The 27916-nt window shown below is 51.5% G+C and overlaps 2 protein-coding genes across 2 annotated transcripts in view; both read right to left on the bottom strand.

The window, feature by feature from the left end:
* The window catches only part of LOC119099869 (sphingomyelin phosphodiesterase), a gene marked incomplete in the record, with an annotated part of 42329 nt that extends 38516 nt beyond the window's left edge, over positions 1-3813 (bottom strand). Inside the window, 1 exon segment of the mRNA XM_037222959.1 lies at positions 3717-3813.
* Positions 1316-27096, bottom strand: LOC119100246 (uncharacterized). Its single transcript, XM_037223353.1, has 11 exons — positions 27057-27096; positions 23135-23479; positions 21217-21327; positions 18585-18721; positions 18107-18191; positions 17667-17798; positions 15696-15885; positions 14694-14823; positions 12937-13127; positions 10361-10442; positions 1316-1339 (listed from the first exon to the last, which is right to left on the bottom strand). Exons 2-11 carry the CDS (start codon positions 23448-23450, stop codon positions 1316-1318), a joined length of 1398 nt encoding a protein of 465 aa, XP_037079248.1. The 5' UTR covers positions 23451-23479; positions 27057-27096.
* Between the last annotated feature and the right edge of the window lie 820 nt (positions 27097-27916).

The following is a 27916-nucleotide window of genomic DNA, read 5'->3' as shown; positions in this document are numbered from 1 at the left end:
TGATTTCTTCCGGCTTTGACGAATGACATGGGTGTTTTCATCACTTTGTTGCAAACAGGCTTTGATTAAATGAATACTTGCGTGGCTCTGACACCAAGGTAAGTTATTGTAGCTCGTAAAATTGCAGAAGAGCCCGAAGTCCTTTACAATGAAATCCCGTCTTGTATTCGCGCCCTTTCCTCTAGAGCTCTCTAGAACGAGGCCAAAATCTGAAGCTGGCTTCAAATTCCTCGGCTGCGCCCCTCATTGTCGTTCCAGACGAGACCTTGTTATAGCGCTGCAGACAATCAGGGCATACAGCTGGTGGGAACGGTTGGTCCGTAATTTCCGCGGAACAGGCCGAGACCGGGCCGGTCGGGCCACCGAAGGCGGCCGGCACTGACCCAGACTGGTTCCGGTCACTGCTGACCTGAACCCACGGACAACGACCGACAAAAGCAGGTTGTTCCGGCTGCTCCGAGACAACCTGGTGCCATACTGAAGGGCTGACAACGAAATACCGCTGTGACTGTCACCCCCAGCTCGATCAGCGCTTCTACCGACCCAGAGAACAAAGGGGCATTGGTAACTTTGCCAAGCGGAGGAATCGAAATCCATTGATTCCGAAGAACAAATAGAGCATGATTTGCACACATCTTACCTTGCAAGACCACTTCAAATGCACTATATGTGACATCATTTTCACGGCGAAATTCATCACCACTTAGGCCCCAGTTAATTATGGGGGAAAGTGGATCTGACATCGTTTTCACGGCGAAATTAATCACAACTTAGGCCCCAGTTAATTATGGGGTAAAAGGGGCCTAAAACGACAAATTCCACATTGCATTCCTCTTCTTTGAGTCACAAGAATTGTGGGCCATTAACAGTTGTCGGTCGGGGATCGTTTGAGAGGAGAGGGAGAGAGTGACAGTCATAATATTGTTTTCCTATGCTCCGCACGGAGCAAAACCTAACGGACCAAACAATTTAGTCACACTAGTACACACTCATACGCTTGCCGCCACATAAAAAAGCAACCACAAATTGGTCGCGGTAACCTCACGCCGTTCTGTTTGTACGGCGGTATCCGATGGCGCCCACACGCCGCGGCACTGAACCATCCGTCCGTGTGCATGCTCCACATCCCGCCCGATCACGAAACTGCACTGCACACACCCAGACAGAATAGCGTGGCATTCCTCCGGGAAACTTTGAAAATGGGCATGTTTACAAGAGCGGCTGACGTTGTAGGTCAACAGCGCACGCTCTCCAAACGCCCGAGTCTGGTGAACACCGCTGCCCGGCGCCCACCTCATCCTCCCGACACACGGCCCTACATGTCCGACATCAGCCCCGCCTGTCGGACACGCGGCATCGGCTGCGCGTCACGCAAGCCACGCAGGCGTCGGGCTTCCACACGTCTCTGGTGGAGCGACAGCCGTGGCGCGTGTTGTACAATAGAGACATCATGGAGCCGAACGCCGGTTGGCTTCGGGCCAGGCTGGAGATATGGCACCACCGCCTGGTCGCTTGGGATTCGAACTTGAGTGATTCAGTTATTTCACAGACGAGCCTAGCTGGGCGCGAAAGACCCATGAAATACGTGTTGGCTTCGTACTCGTTTATCTCATTCTACTCGTCATTTCGCAACAGATCATCTACTATCTCATGCAATATTATAGTCCTACAAATAACACTTCGCACAAAAATAGAAATACGCCACGACTAGAAAAAGCAAAACTTGTTTACGCACAAGTGGTATATATACATAGCTCTAAGAAGTGCTTACACAGTTATCAAGCCGTTGTAAACCAAATATTAAAAATAAAATAGGCATTCAGCCTATCAGTTATCTAAAGGCATGTGGGGTGTATTCAAGGGGGCCACCAAGGCACATGCTCCGTCTAAGTTTTTCAGGCACATAAATATGCTTATGAACAAAATTCGACTCGACAGCAAAAATTGGGCATAAATGTAAAAACAAGTGAATCAAAAACACGCAATGTTTTTTTACGCCATCAAATTGTGTGCATTGACGACGTACTCAAACCACTTTTCCATGAAAATGAACAGACACCCGTACCCGCATGTGCATGTATATATATATATATATATATATATATATATATATATATATATATACATCTAGGCAAACGACATTGTGACTCTGATGCGCCACCAATGCGAAAACAAGACTCGCCGTATGACATGCACTAGTTCATGCGCCATCGTCCAAGATACCTTGTTCCCACGCTTCGATGTTTTTACCAGCTCGATCAAACGATTTTAGGCTCTTGTAACTACAGTGCATATAATTGTGTGGTACCCAATTCACTCGAGCAGAAAGCATTCAGTGGGAGCATGGAAGGATCAATCATCGCCGTATCGGCGCACCAAAGGTGTGTTCAGTGCCGTTTTTTCGCTTTTCTGTCGCTGTTTTGTGTTTTTTGGGTCACACACAAGCTTTTCTCCCATTCTCCTATGCTCCGTTATCATTTATCATTCTCCCTTTTACATCGATATCCCTAATGAGCATTCACTTAGACTAACGATAAGATTAGCGACGCCAGGCGTATAGGAAAAAAGAAAAGATCGGGTACCGTCATCACCTGATAACGCTGTTCTGAAAACGTGATGGCTCAACGTTTGGAACCCAAAAACGTGACGGACGTTGGCAGGAAGAGTGAGGGGGAAACTCTACGATACGACGCGTTTGAAATACTGATCCAACTATTTTCCCTTCAAGTTCCGACTCGTCATGGATTTAGTATTTATAGTTATGTTCAGATGAAAACAACAACAAAAGACGGACGTAGTGGGTGGTCGGACACATAATCAATACAAGACAACACCATCGTCATGGTAGAATAGGACTAGCGGCGAGGCATTTTGCACAAAAAAAAACATTTTTCTGCATTTTGCACACAAAAAAAACCTTTCGGAGTAACACAGGCGCGCAAAAATTATTTGAATACCGTACCTTTATTCTAGCATGTTCGTGCTTGTATAAGCGGGACACGTGCTGCGGGGCGCCCCACTTCAACACGCCCTAGAATTTCATTACTGCGGTTGGCAAGGACGTCGAAAAACGCACGGCCTCAAAATGCTGTGGAAAACCAGGAATCCGACGGATTCTAACTTCGTAATCTTATACATATACGTTTAACCAATTCAGCACAATTCCTCGTCTAACAAACCAATTTCGGTGGCCTGAAAATTGACTCCTCAAAGGGGTGCTGTTGATGGCGGTAATGCTAGATTCCTTCCGAATTGTTTTTGAAAGCAAAAAATCCATTTGCATACCGGGGATTTCCTCAGGTTTAAGGTAGTCATTATTTCGACGAGCATCAACCCGAGTATAACATATTTATTGTCAATACTTAAGGCCGTAGGCTGCAAACCCTGCACTGTAGTTCAGGCTGTTAATGGGAAGAGATACCTGGCTCGTGGGAGGGGCAGGAGGAGTTGAACAGAATGCGAGGAGTAGAGAAATCCGAGTATTCTGCGACTGGACATGAAAGAATGAATCCCACGCAAGGTTTAAACCTGGTTGGTTAATCAAACTCGCGGTCAATATTCCCCACATGACTAGATCGCCCCACCGAATATGATTTTGTGAAGCAAATGCGTCCCTAAATCCCTAACAACGATGTATGTCATGAGTACCGCACCCAATTACGAACGCTGCAGTGTCAGGCAAAAATTTGGTGGAATTTGGTGTACCAATCACTTGCCTGGTTTGAGTGTCCGCTGGTCTGGTGATTTCGCTTGCCACAGCGGCTCGCCTCAGTAGCACGAGCAGTGGCCGTCCGCGCGCACCCCACCCGGGCCCTCCACCGGCTCACTGACCCAGAGGGCGTACGGCGGCGAACGCTGCGCGATGGTGCTGCCACCACAGTGCCTGAAGCAGGGCGGCGGGAGGCATCCGCATAAAGATTGGTAATTTCTTTTGTTCTCAATAAGGCCAATTTTGCGCTATTCTTCTCACTATGTGCTAATGTAAGAAGATGTGTGCTAGTTGGCGGCACTTTTGCACCATCTGAAAATTATTCCTAGTTCCCCTCCAGTTCTGGGTATTTTGACGTATTTGTGCTGGAATTAGTTCACTTTCAGACGCATGATGCATTTTTTACTAATTGTGGTGCATTCCTCTATAGTCTGGCAAACTCATGCAAGTCACTATTTGGTGAGCATGTGCATGTAGTGCATGGTCACGAGCTTAGCAAAATATTGGACGTTGTAATGGAAAGAAAATAATGGTGGTAATGTATTATCAACTAAATAAGATCATTTATGTACTACATTCTTCACTTTGTGCTATTTTATAGACAGGCTTAATTTGCGACAATTTTGTGTTATGTGAAAACTATTTTCATTTCACCTCCAATTATTAGTACTTTTACCAGCTTTTGAACCCACAATAGGTCTCTTTGCGCTAAATGAGGCAAACCATGTACTAATCACAATACATCCTCGGCGTCATGGTACAATCATGCAAATTCTTGAACGTTTGTAAAGGAAATACAATTTTGGTGCCTACTGTCTACTAAGATATTGAGTTAGTACTTACCGCTCGGAAAGCCTGCTGAGGACGAGCAAGGGTGAGGGACGCGCTAAGGGACCTCTTGCGCCCGGCTACCAACAGGTGACGGGCGGACGCCGGCCGGCGATGCGGCGGCAAGGTGCACCCGAGCAGGCGCAGAATGACAATGAAGAAACACGGCGTGCAACAAACGCGCGCCACCAATTTAAAAGCTGAAGAGAGGCCAGAATGAAAAAAGGCTGTAACAACAGCTGCGATCGTCTTATTATCACTTTGTAGTCTAAACTTTTACATTTAAACACGGTGTGAGCAGCAGCCACTGAGCCCTCGCACGAGAGGTCTGAACTACTGATGGCCGGCTGAATGGCAACTGACAAGTCCAACGACGAACCTTTCTAAAAAAATTAGGTGCAAGACAGCCTAATCTGGTACAAACTTGTGCATGCATGCCCAAATCCCAGAGCTGTGCAGAGCAGAACGAAGAAATGAATGGGAGGGGGGGAGGGCGTCGGGACCGAAAAAGCCTTCCCTACACACCACTCCTGAGAAAACCGGTCGTGGCAAAGAGAGGGCGGCTTCCATCCAACTCGGCTAGAGCTAGAAGCGGTGGTAAAATTTTAGTGTGTGGTAGAAGGAAGACAGCCTTCTCCAACGACCTGCGGGGGCGTAATTTTCCAATGGGAGTTCGGAGGTTGGAACATGAAACAAAATTGAAAACTTTCGCCCCCCCCCCCAAAAAAAAAATATCCAACTGTGTGAAAACACCACCTGGCTTTGATCAATTTGTATCTCAAAGTGGGGGGAGTTGAAGCCCTCGTATGATAAGCTTGTGCGGTCTCGCATCCAGCCTGCAAGGAGGTGCGTTACTGGGCTTGAAGCGATACGTGATCAGGCAGCCGTCAGTCACTCAGAGCATTTTTGAAATGGAGGCTTAACAATCACACTTCCTCACGTGATAGACTGGTCGACGTATGTCTCCGTATTTCACATGGATGTACTCGTGCCACGTTTGCACCCGTTTAGCCATCATGACATCTACCCTGTAGGGAAGTCGCACACTGGACTTGGAGCAATCTAGCCCAAGTTGCGCCTCATCATGCGCAAGCTGGGACCTGAAAGCGACGAGATGGTTGGTTCCTTTTCCAGCCGCCCAGACCGCTTTTTCGGTGGCATGTTCAAGCACCAAAGCGATAGAATGGCCGGAAAATGCTTCCATATCTCACATGCGTGCACACGTGCCACGTTTGTGCCGTTTTGGCTGGTTTTGCATTAAGCCTGCAGGGAGGTTCTCTGCTGGACTTGGAGCACTCCAGCCAAAGGTGCGCCTCTTATGCGTGAGTTGGGCCCGGAAAGCGACGAGACGTTCTGCACAGCTCTGGCATTTGGTCATGCATGCACAAGTGCTATGTTTGTACCAGTTTAGGCGGTCTTGCACCTAATTTGTGGAGAGATTCGTTACTGGACTTGCCAATTATCAGTCGGCCGGCCGCCAGTGGCCCAGACCTTTTTCATTTCATTCTGACCCCTGTTCAGCTTTTACATCGGTGGCGTGCGATTCCTGTATGCAGCGATTCTTCATTGACATTCCGCGCTTGCTCGGGTGCACCTTGTCGCCGCTCGCCCGCGGGCAGCTGCCGGCTGCCCTTCGGCTGTCGGCTGTCGTCGGCTGGAGGGCTGGCGAACGTCGGCTGGAAGGCTGGGGAACGTCGGCTGGGAGGCTGGCGAACGTCGGCTGGAGGGATGGGGAACGTCGGCTGGAGGGTTGGGGAGCGTCGTCTGTCGGCTGTCGTCGGCTGGAAGGCTGACGAACGTCGGCTGGGAGGCTGGCGAACGTCGGCTGGGAGGCTGGCGAACGTCGGCTGGGAGGCTGGCGAGAGTGAGAGCGCGCCGGGTGAAGTCCGGGCGAAGGTCGAGTGGACAGCGGGCCGACGTGGGCTCGACGTGCCTGTCGGCTGGACGTCGGTGAGTGCGAGCATAGGTCGGGGCGACGTCGGCGTGTTGGCTGGGTGTACAGCAGCTGCCTTAAAGCGCCGACAAGGAACTCAACATCACATATGGGGAAGGGGATGCAGATGCCATTTTTATAGTCTTCTTTCGCAATTCATAATTAAAAGTTACACTTGCTGAGATGTTGGGATGCAGATGAAAAGTATCCTCGCATTCATATTGTTCTAAACGGCCTAAATCACTGAATGAGAGTGAGATGTAAGATCGCACTAACTGTTTTTCTTTTTTTGTCTCAGTCATGGAAGCTCCTGGCAGTCAAGGTGTTGGCAGCAGTGGCGATTTCCGCAGTGACTTGGTTGGTGACTTTCTCCCTCCCACTGGATAGCGAACTACGCCCTTGCTTTATGTAGTGAGTGAAACCATATGTGCGCACGAAATAGCACAGAGAGGAACCTGAGTGTTCTCCAAGATCTGGTCGCATTTCTCACAGAAATAGTACGAAGTGCAAAAGATGCTTGAAAGTGCAGTAAAATAGCATAAAGGAAGCCGGGAAACATCGGATAGCACAAACCAAGCCCATTCTGTAACAAATTTCCTCAGAAATAGCCGGTAAATAAATCGGTTGTATCTGCTGGTTGGTATTGCGACTATGGATACAATTTTCCGCGCTGTTCGACCCTGTTATTTACTGTATGTGTTGATGGTGTTTCACAACTCATTTTGTTGAACGAGTTGATGATTGATGTGTAAGACTGACTGATTTGATGACCGCTCAAGGTCGGCGCGCATGTCGTCATCCAGCTCCTGGCACACTAACCTATATTGCCGGTGATTTTATGCGGTTGTTCCCCCCCCCCCCTCATCGCAAATTCCTTCATAAGCTCCTGAAAACAGGACTAATCCCGAGTTTCACATGCCTTTACTCTCAAGGGGAGGACTGTCTTATCAGTTGAATCTGGAAAATACTGCCCTCGTGTGTGACGCCCTCAGTGGCTCGACCTGCGAACCATTCGTTCCTTCAGTTATACACGTTTACAGCGGGAGCGTATTCCGCAAAATAAGTCGGTTGGCTGAGCGATAAAAAACTACCCCGATTATATGCCAACACGTGAGTTTCTCTCCGCACTTGGCCCACTTTTTCTCAAAGCCGCGGGCTTCAGTCCAAGTTGGGGATCGGATGGATCTCCTGCAACTGAATATGGAACTGCACCCCTCGTTTCAAGTAGAAAGGAAGCGAGTAAAAAGGAAAGCAGGCGTTGACTGCGAATACACTTAACTGCTTGCCAACCGCCACGCAAACACTACGCGCGTGCCGCGCTTGAAGGTAAATGTGATTCACCACCCGAGCAGCGAGGTCAAGTGTATGCCACTGAGTTGGTCTGTGATACATAAACTGGATGAACAAAGAGAATCGTGGGCTTACACTCGCCATCCGTTCCGTCAACCTTGACAAATTTCTTCCTTTCACACCTCACGATCTTCTTCGTACAGAATATGGGGGTCCAGCAACACCAGCCTGGAGCTTATCGAGACCGGTGCAGGGCGGGCCGCGGACGGCGATGGTGGCAGAGTGGTTAAGGTGCTCAGCTCTGGACTTTTCGATCCTCGGATGGGGTCCCGGCCACACCACCACCGCATGCCACATACCTGATGTCTGGTAAATTACGTAATAGAAGCCGGGCTGCCTCGACCTGACCCTGGCAGCCGGTGAGGCGTGAATCCCAATCAGCGTTACAGCCCGTTCGACACACAAACCGCCGCTCGCTAAATCCGCCGACAACGCTCTCGCTGAATCAATGTATGTATGTGGGACAAATAACCTACAATCGGCTAGAAGCGGAACACGGCCACACAGGTGAGCCCAGGGTTCCAGAGCTCGATGGTCCGGCCGGCAGCTGTTCCCGCGGTGGGCCGGCGGACGAGGCAGCCCGGCCGCCAGGTGCAGAACATAGCTACGCGCGTGCCGTCCTCGCCCGAGAACGGAGCCCTCCCCCCCCCCCCACACACACACGCGCGCGCGAGGCCTGTTGGTGGGGCGGCCTGCCCTCGGCCGAAACACTACCAGCCCAGTCGGCACGCCGCCATCTTCGCGTCAGATCCCGAGGCTCCTGACTCGATTCCGCTCGGTTGGCCGCGGCACACATTCCGGCGGCAGTCTGAGAGGCGTTCTCTCCCGCTGGACCAGAGGGCCCAACACCGGGCAGGGTCCCTCCGCCCGTTTTCCCTACCGGCCCGAACGCGTCGAACCGGGCGACACACCCGCTACGCTTGGGACCTTTTTGTGTCGGCGAGTGGCCCCGCGTCGATTCCGGGTCTACTGTTTCGGTCAGAGGACCTTCGGCGTCAGAGAGGGGGCCAATGCATCGTGTGTACCAATAGTACCCAAAAGACAATCAGAAATGGGACAGAAAGGCCCTTCAGCCCCAGTCGGGACATGTATTGGGCCCCACTCTTGGCTGAAAACTCTATTGGAGTCTGGTTGTTGAAAGAGGAGGAGTGCGGGGGTCCAAGAACCACCTACGTAGCTCTTCAACTTCACAAAGTAGCACTCGCGCGCGGAGATAGGTAAAGTTTCGGGATGCCACGTTCCGGCCAGTAAGCTACCGGTAGGTCTTCCCGAGTTAGGAAAGCGCCGCCAACGGGTTGTTCGAAGAAGAAAGATCGGCTGTCCGATGTGACTTCTGCTGCCGCCCAATATTGCTCCCACGACTATGACGCTTGCGCTTGGTTCGGTCCTCCGCGTGCGGGAGATGTCATTTTTAACTAACCATTGTATCTTTGCAAACCGACGGCACGGCCGGCCCGCCGCCAGCGTTGAGTTACATGCTGTCTTTGGGTAAGCCGAAAAACAGGTTGTCTTTTTGAGAAATGGGTTAATGGCAGATGACGACAAATTCCCGTAACTTAGTGAGCTTTCAGCGCGCACAATGTTTTCAATTCCCTGGTTGGAACATCATGTAGATTGCCAAGCATGATTGCCACACATGGTGATCACGAATCCCCTAGTGTTTCACTGCCATCGTCAATCTCGGGAGCTCATCCCCTAAAACGAGCTCATCATGTTAGGCGACTTCGATGGTGCCGGGTCTTGCTGGAGCGTTTCCGACCACTCGGTCACTACAATGACTCATCAGTTATTTCACTGGTTACGAACTGCCTCAGTAGGCTGTAGTGGCCACGGATATCCACGGTTTCCTGGGGTCTGTTGGTCATTCCGAGCAACTGCGGCGATGAAATGCAAGCTCTTGTTTATCAAATACAAAGTACAAAACACAAACCACACACTTCTTTCAACCATTTGCCAGAAAACAAACTTTTACCCGCTTTTATAAATCGCATAAACCCTCCTTCGCTCATGACCAAGTTGAAATCAGCATCCCGTACAAAACTAGCCAAAAGCATATTGTTATGTGGCCAACTACATGGACCCCTTACACAACTGGAACTGTTGTGCTTTTGTGCTACATGAACAACACTTTTTCTGAGACAAGAGCGAAGGCTGGCGTCTTTACATGTCATTCCCCACACCATGCACACCAGGCAAGTTCATAAAGCTAATCAAACAGCTGACTTGAGCTGCCCAACGCCGCTAACCGCACGCGCACTCCCCATCTGGTATCGCAGGCACCGCGCAGCGACGCCAGCGGCAGTTGCGTCAGCACCTTTCTCGCTCTGCAGCGTCCGCCCGAAGCGGGCCGGCGCAGGCTAGTCGTCGAACAGCTCCAGGCTAAATTGCGTGAAGCTGTTGGCGGCGGCGGCAGCGGCGCCGGGCGTGGCCGGCGGCGGCCGGGCCGACGGGGTGCCGTCCGAGGCGTGGCTGGACTCGGAGGCGAGCCGCCGCCGGCGCAGCTGCCAGCGCGGCACGTGACGCCGGCGCCGCGAGCCCACGATACTGAGCGCGCTGGCTTGCAGCTCTTCGGCCACCGTCAGCCGCGGTAGAGGCGTGCAGTTGCTCGCGTCTTCCGCCCCCCTGGCGGCATAAGCGGCGCGTGGGTTTGGCGTTGATGCCGGGACACAGGATGCTAACGACGGCTACACCAACACATCACGGAGATTAGTCCATACAGACTAGGGTTGGCCGTCCGCCGCGATGCCAATGGCGTGGTGGGTGGACAAGACGGAAGATGCAGAAATGCAGAACGGGCCAAAATGGCGGGTGTTTAGCACTTGCCTATTCGGTGCACATGTCATAGGATGTGAGAAACGTTATCCATTAGCAATGCTGCGAATATCGTTGCATGGTGTGTGATTTTGCACACAAAATAACAAGAAGTCCAGCTGGTGGAGCGTTAGACTTTTGCACCCACTCAAAAAGTCTGGCGGCTACCAGGCGGTGTTCACGCTCACCACCCCAACGGGAGCGAAGGGGCCGCGCACTCACCACTGCATGAGTAAGTCCTCTATTTCGGACTCGGGAGGTGTGGAGACGTCGGTGCAGGAGGTGTCGCCCGCTCGACTGGGAGGCTGGCGGGGCTCGAGCGTCACCTGGCGCCACTCGGGCACCTCCGGCTCCGGCTCGGGCGTGTCCGGCCGAGTGTCCAGAAGCGCTGGCACCGTCACCGACCGTTACTCGACGCCAGTCATACCCCACTGCCCGCCCGCACAGCATACCTAGCGATGTTTGTCGGCTCAGCAGGCACCTCCCACCGCCCGTCAACAGAGCACTGCACGACAACCACGGAAGAGCGCGGTACGATACAAGTCCTTATTACCATCTGACCCACATACACCCTTTTAGATGCCTTTTGCTAAAACCCGACAACTAGAGGCTTTACCAATCTACTGCCTCATCTTTCCATACTTCAGGTCAGATTTTGGTGCTGGATGTTGGTAAACGATCTCTCCCACGTTAGTCGCCCAGTAGATTTCTGGATTCCAAAATGAGCCTTTCGTTTTCAAGATAAATCAAACGATAAAACAACACTATAAATTATCCGTGAAAAACAGCAATGAAATCGAATTGTATGTGACTTCCTATAAAACTCATGTACGCTTTTCCATGTTAGATTACTTGGAAGCGCATCAGGCGCCACTACAAACACCCAGTCAGACAACAAATGCATGCATGCACGCATCTAAGCGTCTTGCATGCATGCAACATGCATGAGTGCTGAGTCATTATGTATCACAACATTGCCACATCGGAGATCCATTCAAAGCAATGTTCCATATTTATATGGCGTTTTGAAATGACGTAGCCATCTTGAAGATATATTTCGGTGCAGTTGACAGCCCTGCCCTTTTTGAGACCTAAACGCCATCAGTTTCTGGGCTATACGCCCGCGAGAATGGGGAGAGTACTTCAGTCACCATGAAATTCATGACGTCATAATAACGCCATTCAAATCCTGCCATTTCGAAGCAATGCGGCTATCAAGGCTGAGCAAATATAATGGTCCAGTCGTTCATATGAGGCGTTCGCGAGCACGATTTCCAGATAGGACGGCCGTCTGATAGCACGGCCGTCGTCACCAGCTGAGGTTCTCAATCAATGTTGTGCAAGGTGCGATGATGCAATCAAACAATGACGTATCGAGGAGCATATTAGTAAACAGATTTGGATGACTTAAACAGTCTTATCCGCTTAAAAGTATACCAAAGTTATATAAGAGCTTGTTTCATCATAACTGATGGTTGCTTCAATATCTTCAAATTAAACGATTCCCTTTAAGCTGACTCACTAGTTGCTTGACCCCCTTCCTTTTTTCGCTACAGCTCCAGACGGAATGGGTCCGTTAGAAATTCGCATACTATATGCTTCTGTCATGGCGGATGTGGTGGGGTAGAGCTAACGCGGCTCGCTGGGGTCACTTCTAATTTACAGGATGTAGTGGCTGGGCAGGAAAGTACCCCGGATGCGGTAGGCGAGTACGCAACACGAAACACTTCAGCTGCTCCTTGGCACCAGAAAACGCGACAGACTGCTGTATCAGCCGACCGGGGAGCTTTGTCGGCTACGCCTGCCGCGCACACCACGGTCGCCTAGCTCACCTGTCAGGTCACCCGCCCACCGATGTTGTTGATCGCACTCCTGCACAGTGTCGGCGGCCACCTCCAGGCGCTGCCGATCAACGGCGCGGCACCAGGTGGTCACCAGGCGGCGACACTTGCGGCGGCGGCGGCGGCGGGAGCCGCTGTCCGGCCGGACGCCGGGTGCGCCTGCCGCCGCCATCGGGTGGACGAACACATCACCGCAGCTATTGGTCGAGTACAGGTGGACGCCGCCTGCCACCAGTCGGTGGACGCTCAGGCCGGTCGTCGGCAGCCTGGCACGACGCGTCGCCTCCAGACCGGCCGCCCGCAGCGGCGGCCGCGCGCAGCCCAACAGCCGGGAGCCGGCCACCTCCTGGCCGACGCCCCAGTCGTACGCCAGACACTGCACGTGCGGATCGGCCTGGGCGGCCACGGCCACCAGCTCGCCGCCGTGCGGCCCCGCGGCGCTGCCCAGGTAGAGCGGCGCCTGCGGCACTGTCAGCCGCGAGCGCAGCCACGGCGCCGCCGGCCACCGGTCGTCCAGCACGTTCAGGTGTCGGCTGCTCGTCACCAGGCTCAGGTGGTCCCGGCAAACGCTGCGTCGCAGAGCGTGCAGGCGGTCCCCAGGCGGGCATAGGTGATCATTTGCCGACAGGCGGAAAGTCACTGCCGCTTCCGGCGCCTGACGAAACGGACCACGCGAAGGCGTCAACACAGATGTACTTGTACACACAGCACGGAGTACGACACATCAGCGCTCGCCGAATCGGTGAAAACCTCCAACACTCCATGGTAGACTGTGAGTTCGCACTCTGCCGTAAGACACAGGGATCCGTCTCGGGCAACACAAAGCCGCTGTATCCAGCAGCCGTATCACGGAACACGCAGTCACAATGTTTTACAGAAAGATTGAGACCTGGCACTAGCGTCGCGGATCGCCTAATTGTTCGTACCACCATCCTCGTCTGTGTATGTAGTCATGTCCCTGAGGATGGCTGTACCATGGACAGGACCGCGGATGGCCTAATTGTTCGTACCACCATCCTCGTCTGTGTATGTAGTCATGTCCCCGAGGATGGCTGTACCATGGACAGGACCCTGAGTCCTAGCCCTGGATACGCTCCTTCCCGGACAAAATATCACTAAAACCTAGCATAAGGCCCTGGTCCTTGGGACCTCACGCTGATGAGCTCTGGTTAGGAAATTGCACAAATTAGCCCTTTCTTTTTCTTGAAAAAGTCGCCAAGCGTTGCTTGGGTTTGCATGACGGTGAGCCGGTGCCGGGACAAGGACTGCCCCGACCGACCCTCCACGCACCGGCGCCAAAAAACCGTGTGACGCCGAGCGCAGACCACTGCTCCTCCTGTTAGCACTAAATCAGCAAGCTGAGAAGACAATTATGGTGGTCCCGGTCCAAAAAAATGCTATTTGTGCCGCGAATATGAGAGCATCTAATGCTGTTCAAAATGAAGATATTTGTGTGAAGCATGGAGTTTTTGTGTTTCACCAGCTTTAGTTTCCATCATCCAGCCATTTGTGATAGTTTGCAAAGCTTTAGAAAAATTGCCGGGCTGCAGTTTTGATATTTCCCAAGAGCCCTTTCCGAGCTTTTTTTTTGGGGGGGGGGGACATGACCGTATCCCCCTCCCCTGGATTCGCCAATGGCCATGGCACCCCCGGACACCCCAGTTCCTACGTCTATGTGACATGACACATAAGGTCACGACTGCCGATTTCCATTTATGCCCGTCTGATCAAATTTATATGCATTGTGACGCGATGCATTCTTGAGACGAGAAAATATATAAAATCATCTGAGCCTTATGACCTGACATGATCTGTCAAATCGCATAGTCAGCATTGTTCATTCACATCTGTCATACACTGTCCGTCTGTTCATACACTTTGGTGTGAGCTTTCCAAAGCCGCTCTCCACGTGGCTCTATCTTGCTTGGCTTTCAAGCTGTTGGGAGAATGGGGTCCCTTGAAGCGCCTTGTGGGGCCAAGATAAAAACATCCCCGAAGGGCCAGGATCAGCACCTGTCAGCACGACACTCACGGAGCGCGGTTCGGTCGGTACTTGTACAGGCAGTCGATACAGCGCCGCTGGTCCCAATCATCGGTACTCACTTCCAGGCCTCAAACCAGCAGACTTCACAAAAAAATGTGATTTTCATACGCAAGTAAAGGAGCATTTCCCCACAAGCGCACGCCTATATAGGCCTGACGTGGACGGCGGTGGTCGTACCCTGGTGTCGATCGTGTACATGCACTCCCATGAGGCGGCCAGCAGCCGGTGCTGGTCCGGTCCGGCGTGCAGGCCGAACCAGCCGTAGGGCCGCGCCACCTCGGGCAGCTGGATCTGCTGGACGGTCCTCCTGGAGCACACAGTCCCAGCGAGCGGGCGCCAGTGACACGGCGGCACGGACACTGGCCTAGGCCACTGGCCGCAGCGAGCGGGCGTCAGTGACACGGCGGCACGGACACCGGCCTGGGCCACTGGCCGCAGGGAGCGGGCGTCAGTGATACGGCGGCACGGACACTGGCCTGGGCCACTGGCCGTAGCGAGCGGGCGTCAGTGACACGGCGGCACGGACACTGGCCTGGGCCACTGGCCGCAGCAAGCGGGCGTCAGTGACACGGCGGCACGGACATTGGCCTGGGCCACTGGCCGCAGCGAGCGGGCGTCAGTGACACGGCGGCACGGACACTGGCCTGGGCCACTGGCCGCAGCGAGCGGGCGTCAGTGACACGGCGGCACGGACACTGGCCTGGGCCACTGGCCGCAGCGAGCGGGCGTCAGTGACACGGCGGCACGGACACTGGCCTGGGCCACTGGCCGCAGCGAGCGGGCGTCAGTGACACGACCCAGGCCGTCTTGACAGAGGTCAGAAGACGCTTTCTATGTTAGGGAAAGCCAGTTTTGACGCTCAAAGCATCAGTCAGCCGCCCATCGGAGCTGAGCTCTGTCCAGCGGGCGAGCAGTCGGATGGGCGCTACACAAGACGCAAAAGTACGCGGGAAGAACCATTCGCCTGCGCACGGTAGGAAAATTTTTTATCGCAACAACACGCGCAACACTCTGTCTGCGTCCTGGCAGCTTAGCATACTTTGAAGCCGTCTTATATCAAGAAAGTATGACTATTGTTCGGCATGACCCCCAACAGAAGCATTTCGCCCGGCCGACTTCCACTTGGGGCGCCGTCTAAGGTATTGATATCGCCACGATTTGTACGACTAAAGCACTCACGAGGCCGCTGCGTCCCGGAGCAGGAGTCGGCCGGCGGCGTCGGCAGTGGTCCACCGTCCGGCCAGCGTCGGCTGACAGACGGCCGCCGTTAGCGGCGTCGGCGAGAGGACCTCATCGCACCACGAGAGCCGCACGCCCCCCTGCAGGGGGCAGTAGCGTGCCGCCTCCTGACTCCGCACCGCCAGCGCCACTGCCGGCCGACAGAGCGCGTCAGCACCGAGGCGGAGCGGGTGCGGCAGACAGGATCAGGGATCTGACGGAGAGGATGGATAATGTCACGGGACGTGTCAGCGCTGTCATGTACTGCGACAAACAGGATCAGTTATTGAACGGAGAGGATGGATAATGTCACGGGACGTGTCAGCGCTGTCATGTACTGCGACAAACAGGATCAGTTATTGAACGGAGAGGATGGATAATGTCACGGGACGTGTCAGCGCTGTCATGTACTGCGACAAACAGGATCAGTTATTGAACGAAGAGGATGGATAATGTCACGGGACGTGTCAGCGCTGTCATGTACTGCGACAAACAGGATCAGTTATTGAACGGAGAGGATGGATAATGTCACGGGACGTGTCAGCGCTGTCATGTACTGCGACAAACAGGATCAGTTATTGAACGGAGAGGATGGATAATGTCACGGGACGTGTCAGCGCTGTCACGACACGGGACATTATTGTGGCGGACCCGATCAACGCAGTGACGGAAAAGCTTTGCTGTGAGACGGACCGGATCGGTAATGTGACGGTCCCCGGTCAATGCAGTGAAGGAGAGGCTCTGCTGTGAAACGGATCGGGTCGGTATTGTGATGGACTAGGCCAATGAAGTGGCGGAGAGGGTGTGCTGTGTGACGGAAAGGGCCCACTGTTGCAACGGAGAGGGTCTATTGTAGTGACAGAGGGTCTACTGCAGTGACAGAAGGTCTACTGCAGCGACAGAGGTCTACTGCATTGATAGATAAGGTCTACTGCAGAGATAGATAGGGTCCACTGCAGTGAGCGAGAGGGTCTACTGCAGTGACAAAGAAGGTCTACAGCAGTGATGACACATAGGGTCTACTGCACTGACAGAGGTCTATTGTATGACGGATCGGGTGAGCACTGGCACGGAGCCGGTCAGCAGTGCGGCGGAGTGGGTGCGTGCAGTGACAGAGGGTCTACTGCACTGACAGAGGGTATACTGCAGCGACAGAGAAGGTCTATTGTAAGACGGATCGGGTGAGCACTGGGACGGACCCTGTCAGTGGTACGGCGGGATGGGTGCGTGCAGTGACAGAGCAGCTTTACATTGAGACAGAAGTCACAGAGAGTCGGTATTAGGGCGGGGCGCCCACATTGTGACAGAGCAGGACCGTGCCGTGACAGAGCGAGACAGTACTGCAACAGAGCGAGGCGGTACTGCCACAGAGCGAGGCGGTACTGCCACAGAGCGAGGCGGTACTGCCACGGGGCGAGGCGGTAATGCCAAGTCAGTGACGCCGCCCGCTACAGTGGCAACTCTGACACGGCCGGTCGGGCGGCGACTGTGATGTCAGAGAAACTTTCCATGATGTTATCAAATCATGATTAACTGAGGAGCATATTCACAAAATAGGGATAATAGGGTAATTTTGTGATATAAAAGTGTTTTGTACTTCAAAGCATCCCAACAGATACGAGTTTTTACCCTCGTGTGATGCTTGTCTCAATATCGCATTTTCCAATGAGGAACAGTTCTTGTGAGCTTTTAACCAGGCACAGCATTGTGTCTGCGGCGACCGAGCTTTACGTCCCTGCTTTCGATGATTGACAATGCCTTGGAAACGAGATAAGCAACATTTTTACAAGCACCTAATGACGTCGGCAGCGCGAGGCGGGCGTTTGTAGACTGCACACAACTACCACGCCTCGGTCAGGCGGCCATCAGAGGCCGGTCAGAGCCGACTGCGAGCCGCGGCCAGTGCGTGTCCCAGCGCGCGCCGGGGTATACCGTGCTCGTCGTCGACGGTCTGCACCTGCAGCACGGGCTCGTTGTAGGGCCAGTTGAGCGTCATGGCGTCTTCACCGTGCAGCGCCAGCGGGCAGGCGTCACCCACCTCACAGTCGGTCAGGTGAGCCAGCGCTGGAACGGAGACCACGTCCAGCTGCAGACCATGCTGGCACACCACGTTGAAACAGTGGTCATACCGTGATAAAGATGGCGCCGGAGCGGAGACCACGCAGCTGGTGCAGATTTAAGTAGAATAGAGATTAGACCCAGATGCCATTAAGCTGAAAAAAATACACGCGGATCTGTTTGAAGTACACAGCCCGATCGGTACGCGCGAACGCATGCCGGCATGAACACATCCACGCTGGGACGAACAATCATGCGTCGGCTTCGCCTGAGAGGATGGACAACGAGAGCAACCGTGCGGAGGCACCATTTACCGACGCTGTCGCCGCGAACGTGGGCGAGAATGCTGGATTTGGGCAGCACAGAAACGCAGCCGCCTGCGTAGAGCCAGTTGTGCTTCTGCAATGGAACAGGGCACCAGCGTTACGATCTGCGCCACAAATGGTCATCACGATCGGATAGGTACAAAAAGAAATGCGTTTCATCTTCTTGCTGTTGCATTATGGACAATCTGACGCGTTACTAGTTCGAGTAGACATCCCTTCCACATACAAATGAACCACGCACTGTCCAGAAACCAATGGTGGGATCGTGTTTTAGGAAAGAAAAGATATCAAGACGCAAGTGCATCTTCAAAACACATGTTTCCAACGTAAAAGTGACACCGTTTTGCCTTTATATAGAACCTGTGCTACGGTATGAGGCTCCAACCCATTAGAACATTTAGAAGAAAAACGCTACATACTACAAGCCGACCATCCGTAGGAAAAGACAAAACAAGAGCGTTCCTACCGTATCCCAGCCCATGAAGACTGGGTTGTGGGTGAGGAAGTGGACGAACGGCAAGGCGTTCCTCATCTGGAACGCCGCGTTCGGCAGATGGGTCACAGCCGGGTCACGAGCTGCCCTCAGCAGGACGTCCAGGTCCACTGGAACGGGACAACGCGAGCCGTCATGAGCTGGGCGGCCGGCGACCCCGCTCCGGTAGTGGCACAGCAGCAGCCTCCGAGCAGGCTGCGGTGCAGACCGGGGCGCCCCATGGCCACCGTCACAGCGCGCTGCTTGGGTCACTCACAGCATCGTTGCAGATAACAATGAGTCTAGGTCACCTTTGGTTTTCCCCAGCGGCTTCGGATGCCGGAGCCGCAACATGCCGAGTTCTCTCGCGAACGGTATGTCGCCATGGTGCGCGGCTGTTACCTCTAGTATCAGATGGCGACACTGTGATGCTGCCGTCCAGTGCTTCAAACTCAAGCGGAGCATACAGTTCAGACAGCTAATGCGTACGCACACAAACAAGTCCGAACATACTGCAAGAGGCGGAACGCACAACATGCGGGATTTGGCCACACGAAACCCTTTACAGAATAATTACTGAACGGCGCTTCGTAGCCGCGCCAAATTTTGCATAACTGTATAGCTGTAACCAAAAACAAGTCAGAGCGTGGCTGTCAGCAAAGGTGCGATGTATTTTCAATTCGAACGACTTAACGGGAGCTGTTTAATCTGACGTGACAACGGAGTATTATACAAAGTCATACATCTCTGAGATAGCTTCTTGGGCGATCAAACAACTGCATTTACATTTACAACAGATTCCACTGACCTAGGTTCATGTGTGAGGGTCACACCCAGGTCAAAATGGACCTTTGTTTACTGGAGGGCCTGATCCATGAGATAGTTTCTGATGTGTATTTCGAATTTCTTGAAAACAGGGATTGCCACAGACATCTTTCATGGGCTTCTCAACGGGCAGAGCGGGTCACTAACCTAAAATGACCCAGATCAACCTGTTGTTTTTAGGAACGAACGTACGAACGTGCGTTGGTCACTGTGACTACGAAGGCAAACGGGGTCACTGGCCTAAAATGAGCACCAGTGACCACTCCTTAGAACAGATATATAGGTTCAAGGCGGTTGCATGGGGTCAGGGGGCACTCTGGACAGCAATCTTGAGTTTGACCTTTTTTGACCTAACTTGACCCAAGTCATGACCAACTGGCCACAATTTTTAAACAAGTGGGTTCACACACAGACCAGCCTGCCCCATAAATTTGATGTTTCTAGCTCCATTGGCCTAGCTATCAGGGGGTTCAACTTGGCTCCACCTGAGCGGAGGATATCCAAACGGCCGCCCGGGCGCGTAATAAGGGGAGCGCTCCTCATTTGTACAGTGCTTTGAACTTAAATGGCCACAATCAAGACCTTTTCATGCAGATCATGGCTCTGTCATCTTTAAGACCTCACGCCCTCTGGTTCCTGAGCTTAAAGACCGCAAAGATGCGGGAGAGTCATTTGGGAGAGTATTCAGAGGTCACCTTGGTATTCATGCGTCATAATATCGCCATTAAAATCGTGTCATTCAATAAGCCATGCGGTGATCGAGAACAATAAAAACATACGGGTCCAGTCATTCACATCTGGCGTTCATCGATTTCCAGATATAACGGCCGTCAACTGGCTCTCAATGAATGTTGTGCAAGATACAATGACGTAATCAAGCAATGGCATATCAAGGAGCGCATTTACTAGACAGAGAGATCGTGTTGTCAACAGCAGTATTTTCTACTTAGCAGTATAACAACAGTTATAAGCGAGATTGTTTCATCTTGTCCGATGCTTACCTCAATATTTTCAAATGCGAAATATTCCTTTTGAAGTATTTCAGTACACTGTTTTGCTATAAGGAACACTAAACAGCTCTGCGAACACAAAATGTTGGATATGGTGCGATAACTAGACATTTGAGTTATCCCGCTGCTAAATCGAACGCTTTGGGAAACTGAGCACGCCGTACAAGTGCAAAGCTATGTATCAGTCCAAAAATGAGCCCACGGTGCTGGAATTATGTCAGTCACAGCGCCCCGAATCGGTAGCAGATATGAACCAAATGGTACGAATACTCCATTACACCTGCGCCTCAATCCAACCGATGGCAAACTTTTTCTGCAATTTCGTTCGATGTTCGCAAAAGGAACACGGCTTTTTCAACACGATGCATGTGGAGGGTACCATAGAATGATGAAAACACATCGACAGTCATTTTCCACCGGAGTGAAAACTTTAACGATTACTAACAATGTTTTCATAGTTGTTTGACACTTATGCGATTTGACACTAAGCATTTCATAAAATGCGTTGGAAAATTTCAGTACGTTGATTCAAGAGTGATGCGCGATAGTAGCAAAGATTATGGATGTGGGAACACTTTACATTTTTGATGACTAAGTTTTTGCGAATAGCTCAAATAAAAGACTTAGGACAATTCCTGAAATCCATATAGGTAAATCTTCACTACGAGCTCTTTTGGCCCACGCGCCACTTTGCACATCTCGTGCCACAAAGTAGGTTCGGCGCTGTACCTGCGGACCCAAGACACTGTATCTCTCACAGCCACTCATTGTCAGGCGAACGCCATTCTTACTTTTCGGGTTATCTTTGACGAGACGACCGGCACGCTTCGCCGAACAGTGGGCTGCAGCGCGCCGTTTCCAGTATTCGTCAACATCACACCGCACCGGGTCGGCAGGTCCACCTGTAACAAACAAAAAAAATGTAAGCGTCACGATACATAGCCGGTATCTAAATGATACCACGCACTGGTGCTCACAGCGCCGATCTACTGACATGGGCCGAATCACTCACATTCGGCCATACCGACTAAAGTCACAGAAAAATGGTACACGTTTTCATATCACTTGAGGTCACCGAGAAGGGCACCAAGCTTCGCAGTTTAGCTCATGCTGTTACGGGCATGTCTGGCTAATCTGGGATAGAAATGGGTGCAACGTTTGGTAAAGTAGCATCAGCGATGATGTCACTAGAAAGAGAAAACTAAATCACCTGACAGAGGCATTCCGCACGGACTGATGCGACGAAGGTATTGTTGATCAGACGCCCAAGCGCATGTTGCGCAAGCAAGAAAACGAAAGGAAGGACCAATACCAGCGGTATTTTTGTCTTGCAATACGAGTTTGTCTGAGAAGATCCGAAGAATACGTGGATGATACGTCACGACAAACTTGAAATCGTCTTAAGCCTCCAGAGAACAGTTTACAAGCCCAGACCGCCGGCAGGTAAGGAACACACGAAGAACTGCATACACCACATACACCGCAGAGTTACAGGGTGATAGATGCCGGGTAGAACGAACGTTGGCATATAGATTGCAGCATAATGCGAGACTTGTACCAGACCTGCAATTCTGGGCAAAAGATTTGGTTTAAATCTAGCATTTGGCAGCCTGTAACTGAAGGCAGCGACCGCGTTTGATTTGTTGTCGGCACGTTTGCTAGCACCAATCGTGCTTATGAACTCTTTACTTGTGCTATCAATTGTTCTTGGTCATCTGTGGGCCAAAAGGCGTCCAATTTGGTGTTCTCGTAAAAAAAACTCTGTCCGTTCGGCCGGCTATGGGCCCCTTCGGAGCCTTAAGGTCTCCTCGGCATGGTCCATGGGGGCATGGTTCCGTGCCTCTCCCCCCCCCCCCTCGCACTGCATCCGCCACCGGCCCGAGCAGCTTACTAGATGGGGCCCGCCCACCTATTAACCTGCTCGGGCATCAAAGCAAACCCAAACATCCAAGACATAAACTCTTACACCGAAACACCGTCCTTCTCCGTTAGCTCGAAGGGTAGAGTTTGCCTCGGACTTCACGTTACCTTCAACTTTAAAAAGCATGTTAGTTTGTGAAGATAAGAATAAGTAGTTGCGGCGCATGCATTCAAATATTTAAGATATACAACAAAGGTGAATGGTTTAAACGCCGTAAGAAAATATACAGATAACCATCCCCTATCCTCGGTCTCAGCAGCAAAGTGATAACGATGATTGAGGATATCCATTAATGAGCATCCCCGCATTTTCGGTCCAAGCAGCGTGGTGATTAACATGCCAGCATAACATCACAACGAACAACATGTCACATTGCAATTCAAAATGCAAATTTGTGCCACATATCACTACATGCAAATATCAAATAAAGCTTGGTTGACGAGTTGTGATTAAACTGTCTGTAGTTCGGCGGGGGTGTTGGCGTTCACTAAGCATGCTATATAGAAGATAACGTGTATGTATATATATATATATATATATATATATATATATATATACATATTTATAAACTCTATATATATATAGAGAGAGAGTTATAAACTCTATATATACACAGATAGATATATACATAGCTATGCAGATAGACAGATACGTCGGTATTATATCATAGGCTGCATTATATCTAAGAACGTCATCCAAACGCCAATCGATGACACATTAAGACAGACTACGCCATGCTTCAACTATCAGCATGCTTAGGGTCATTCAGTCGGACTTGCTTGACGCACCTTTAATGAGAGCTCCAGTCAGAAATGGGAAGGCCGCACCGTCACAGTCGGCACGCGCCGGGTCTTGCTGGTCGTCGTAGTCAGCAGCAGTGGTCGACGACCGCAGCGGAAACGGCACGTTCAGCCGATGCGAAGCCGACACGTCTTCTTCACCCAGACCGCTCAAGTACAAACCCTTCCCATCCACATTCAGGGTGAGGTTGTACCTGTCCTCCAGGTCACCCCTCAAATTGTGTATAGAGTCCCAGAGAAGCGCGTACTGTGGCGTTTCCAAGGTCGTGTCCGTCTTGCCAAGGCCGTTCTGCAGTCTTGCCATCGCATGAAGCAACGGATGGCGAGCACCACCTGCAAACAGTTTCACAAAAGACGTTACTTTTCACTGCTGGCTGACCGGAGTCACCCGACGCAACTCTTCTCATTTTGCTAATTTTATAAATGTTCCGTACTGATCCGAAGTGAATGGCAAAATACCACAGCCTAGGTAATTCCAAAGCCAAGCGCGCCAGCCTTCCATAGTGGAGGTGATTGTTTTGACCAAGCATTTTTGGACGCCTGTAGTCAACCCTGAAATGTCGCTGAAGTGGTATTAAAAATGCCTTGACTCACGAGGTAGCGCAATACTTCATTGTAATATCCAATAGAGTGAGTGTATTCGTATGTACTGCCGTAGTGAAATAGTTTTTTTGAAGATTATTCCGTGCAGTTTAAAGTCCTACCCTTCTTAAGGCCTAACGCACCCTAGTTCCTGAGTTACGTCATGATGTGTAGGCTTTTTCAGGGCAATTCAGGCAAGCATGACGCTATAGCGACCCCATTCAAATCCTGCCATCCCATATGTCAGGTGCCGCGATCGGTGATCTCCGGCCGAAACAGAGGGACACTCTGTATCATGGAGCCAAAATCGGTGCATGAGACTCTCTGACATTCGAGATCACAGCACTACTCCTTAGTGGGATTCAGAGGGAGCCCGTGGGGCTCTTCAGCCTTCCAAAAGAGCCCTTGATCTTCGGTTTCCAGAGACCTTTCGGCCCCTCTTCAGGCACCCCTCAAATACCGCCCCAGGCCGACTCGGAGTCACATGCCGTCACAAGACCCCTGTGACGTACTGTGGCCCATGACCGACACAGGAGCCCCCCCCCCCCCCCCCCCCATTGTGTCAGGGACCCCGAACGTTACAAATCGCAGACCCCGGCCTTCTTCCTGCTTGACAAATGGGCTCCAGGGTTCAGACTGATATGGAGCCAACTGTTCGGTGTTGGTGGTCTCTGGCTGACTGAGATACCTGCATCGCCTCATGGGTCCTCAAACGGTGCAAGGGGACCTCTGACTGATATTTCAGGTCACATTCCTACAGGCCACGATTCTTTATGTGACCTGCAGCCAGTCCTTCGGGTCCTCACGTCCCCCAACCGGGTCTTTGACTGTCGGTTCCGTTGGGCCGCCGGGCGCCTCTTCGAGCCTCATCAAACATTCCCCTTGGACGGCTCGGGGGCCCCTTGCAATCCCAGGACCGTTGGGCACTGTGGGCCCCTTGACAGATACAGGGGGCCCAAACAGTGTGAATCACTGGCCCCAGCTATGTAGCTTATTGGGAAGTGGACCCCAGGCCCATAACGACACGGAGCCGACTGTTCGGTACTGGTGGTGTCCGACCGACATATATATAGGCCCATATGGACTCAGTGGGTCCCCGATCGACGCGAAGAGCTCTTTGACTGTCATTTGAGGATCCGTCCCGCAGGTCGGGGCCCCTTGAATAATAATCCCAACAGCCCTTCGTGCCCTCAGACCCTCCCATCGGGCCCTTGATCATCGATTCCGGCGGGCCCTCCAGGCTTCCTTCAGGCCTCTCTGAGACCTGCCTCTACCTGACTCGGGGCCCCTTGCCAACACAGCATCCCCGCTAGGTGTTGTGGGGCCCTAATAAAAGCTGGAGCTTCGACGGATGTAAATCGTTGGTTACGGCTTTGTCCCTGCTTGGGAAATGAGCCATCAGACCCACGCCGCCACGGAGCCGACTGTGCGTGGCTGATGATGTCTAATTGACATATGGGTCCTTATCGACTCAGGGCCCCCTGATCGGCGCGCAGGGCCCTCTGGCTGTCATCGGAGAGCCAGCCCTGCGGGCCGGGGCCCCTGAATTCAGCTGGTCGTGTATTCCAGAAGGAGAAGACGGAAAAGCTCGGGCAAAGCATCGCAGATATGGTTCCAGATGGGGATATGTAAGATGAAAATGAGCCTCAATAAGTTGATGAACGGATACCACGCGCAGCTACGACTGGCCACCAACATCGAGAGACCGACTCTGCAGTGACTCCCGGTTCTAAGAAAATGTGCAGCGGATCACAGTGTGAAGGCCTAGCTTATCTGCCTGGCATATGTCCGCGTCACCCATCGATCCAAGACCACGACCACCGACCGCTTTGCCAAGAACTGGACTACGTGAGAAGCGGCACCATGCAGGTGTGACGGTAACCGAGGTTCCCTTCGCCCGCCATTAACTTGCTGCCAGTTGCGACTGCCACACCATCTCGAAATTCAAGACTGGACGAGGCACACGTGTTGATGACGGCCTCGATGTCATCCACAGGCCAGTTCTACCAATAGAGAACTCCATGACGTCCTTGCAAAGTGCTAGAGGGAGAATTAAGTCACAACAACATGAGGAACAGCACAGCTGATCACCAATCTACAGGAATGGAAGCTTCTCTATAAAACTGAGAGGCACAGATTATCAGCCTATTCCCACTTGTGCATTGAGCCTGCAGAGAGGCTACAACAGGCCTGTAGCACTATCAAACAAACTCAGGTGAGTTGCATGGGAATGGGAATATGATAAAGGGTATGTTTTAACCTTGTACTGCAAAGCTGGGTGGTAATCACCATGTTGTCACCTGGAATAACCTCTGCTGGTGGAAATACATCCAGACAAGAAGTAGCCAATGGGGAAAAATACCCAAAGCAGTAGATGTGCATATGTGTGAAAACTGAGGTGCATCTAATGATAATGTAAAAAAAAACTTTTTTAATCATGCACTTTTATAAAAAAAGTCAAAAAAGTTGTTTTCTACCCCCCTTAAAGAATAAGGTTCACAAACTTCCTATGGTATCCTCACCTGCATGATTTACTTGATGATTGGTTGAAAAGTGCTGGTTAAAGTTATTGTTTTTCTTATCCTTTTTATTCTTTATTCACACTTATTCTCCAAACAGATCTCAATCAAATAGACATTTTACCACAGCCCTATCTGTGTGAAAGAAATATGAAGGGGCAAATTGGGATCTTATATTATGAAAAATGATATGCCTATGACTGATATTTTTTAAAACAATCAGCCATAGTCTTTTTGCCTTTCTTCAAAACTTAACCTAACCTAACCTAACCTAACCTAACCTAACCTAACCTAACCTAACCTAACCTAACTTAACCTCCCCACCCTATATCCCCTTCAACCCAGTGTCCCATTGGCACCCATGTTCCATGCCATATATAGGTGCCGTATAGCGAGCTTTTATTTAGACACCATGTTCTCATTTTGCTTTACATTCCCCACCCAATCCCCCTGCAACCCATCGTCCCGTTGGCGTCGAGGATCAAATTTCATGGATTCTTGGTACCTTGGCCCCATACATTTGTATGGTTCTGGATGCTGCTTCATGCACAGTAATGTTGTGACCGCGCGCAGTAATGGCGCCAGTGCCGCGGCTGCCGTGCGTGTGCGGCGCTCGGGAGATCGCCATCGTAATTATAAAAAATTGAAGGTAAGAGCATGAATCTACCTGTTTTGTGATTATTTACGATATGTCCTGCCTTAAACACGATGAATGGTGTACAATGATTTTTTCTAACGCCAGGTAGGAAAGTACACCCTGACCGCGCTATCTTTATGCCATACCTGTACGACTTAAAAATGCGCCTTACCTCGACCCCGTGAAACAGACCCCTGTGACCGACACACACAACACCACCACGCGGACCGTTTAGAACGACCCGGCTTGTGCACAAACCATACACAAAACGGAACAGGTGCGCAAGAATTGTACGCAGATGCGTATATTTGTTTCTGCTTACTAGTCGCTAGAGACTTTTTCCTAGAGAATTCTAGGGTTATTTGGTGGCATCTTGCGGTTTTAGAAATTTATCTAATTCTGCGGAAGCCGCTCGGCGAACAGGACGAGCTTTGATACTGGGATCTTGGTTTTTGTGACAAATTCAAAGTGGTGTTGGGTGAAAGGATTGTAGGGGTGTGCATGTTTGCTGCATCTTCTGCCTCGTCCCAGCTCCAGATGCCGATCTCCATCCACCCCGTTGAATTGACGTGCCACAAACTAGGTGGCTACCCTAGTTATTGCCCTACCCTATTTTATTGCCTTGCGGCCAATAAAGAGGTAGGTGGCCACGGCATGTGAAGCCCCAGAGGAAATGATAAGGCACCTCCTAGTAGGCGCGCAGCCAGATCTTTTGCAAGCAGGGGAGAGAAGGGCACAGAGTTGAGAAAGGGCCTCATGATAGTGAAAAGGCCCCTACAAAAAATCGCTTGATCCGGCACGTTTGTTGATAAGGGCATGTTTTGCTCCGATGTTTGTTTTTCTTTTTTCTTTTGATAGTTGGAATAGATGCCAGAAGCTACCGCTAGATACATTTTGCCTGGATCTTACGGTCAAAAAGTAAAGAAATCTTGCGTTAAACGGTTGCCGGAGATAAATCGCCGGCGCCCTCCGTTTTTTATTGGTGCAGTGGACTCTTTCTTACCCGCAAATAATTCAGAAGCTTTGTCGGCT

This window comes from Pollicipes pollicipes, unplaced genomic scaffold (genome assembly GCF_011947565.3).
Source record: "Pollicipes pollicipes isolate AB1234 unplaced genomic scaffold, Ppol_2.1 Scaffold_4881;HRSCAF=5763_pilon_pilon_pilon, whole genome shotgun sequence".
Classification (NCBI taxonomy): domain Eukaryota; kingdom Metazoa; phylum Arthropoda; class Thecostraca; order Pollicipedomorpha; family Pollicipedidae; genus Pollicipes; species Pollicipes pollicipes.
The sequence above is the reverse complement of the archived record's forward strand: the minus strand, read 5'-3'. Positions and strand labels throughout refer to the sequence as shown.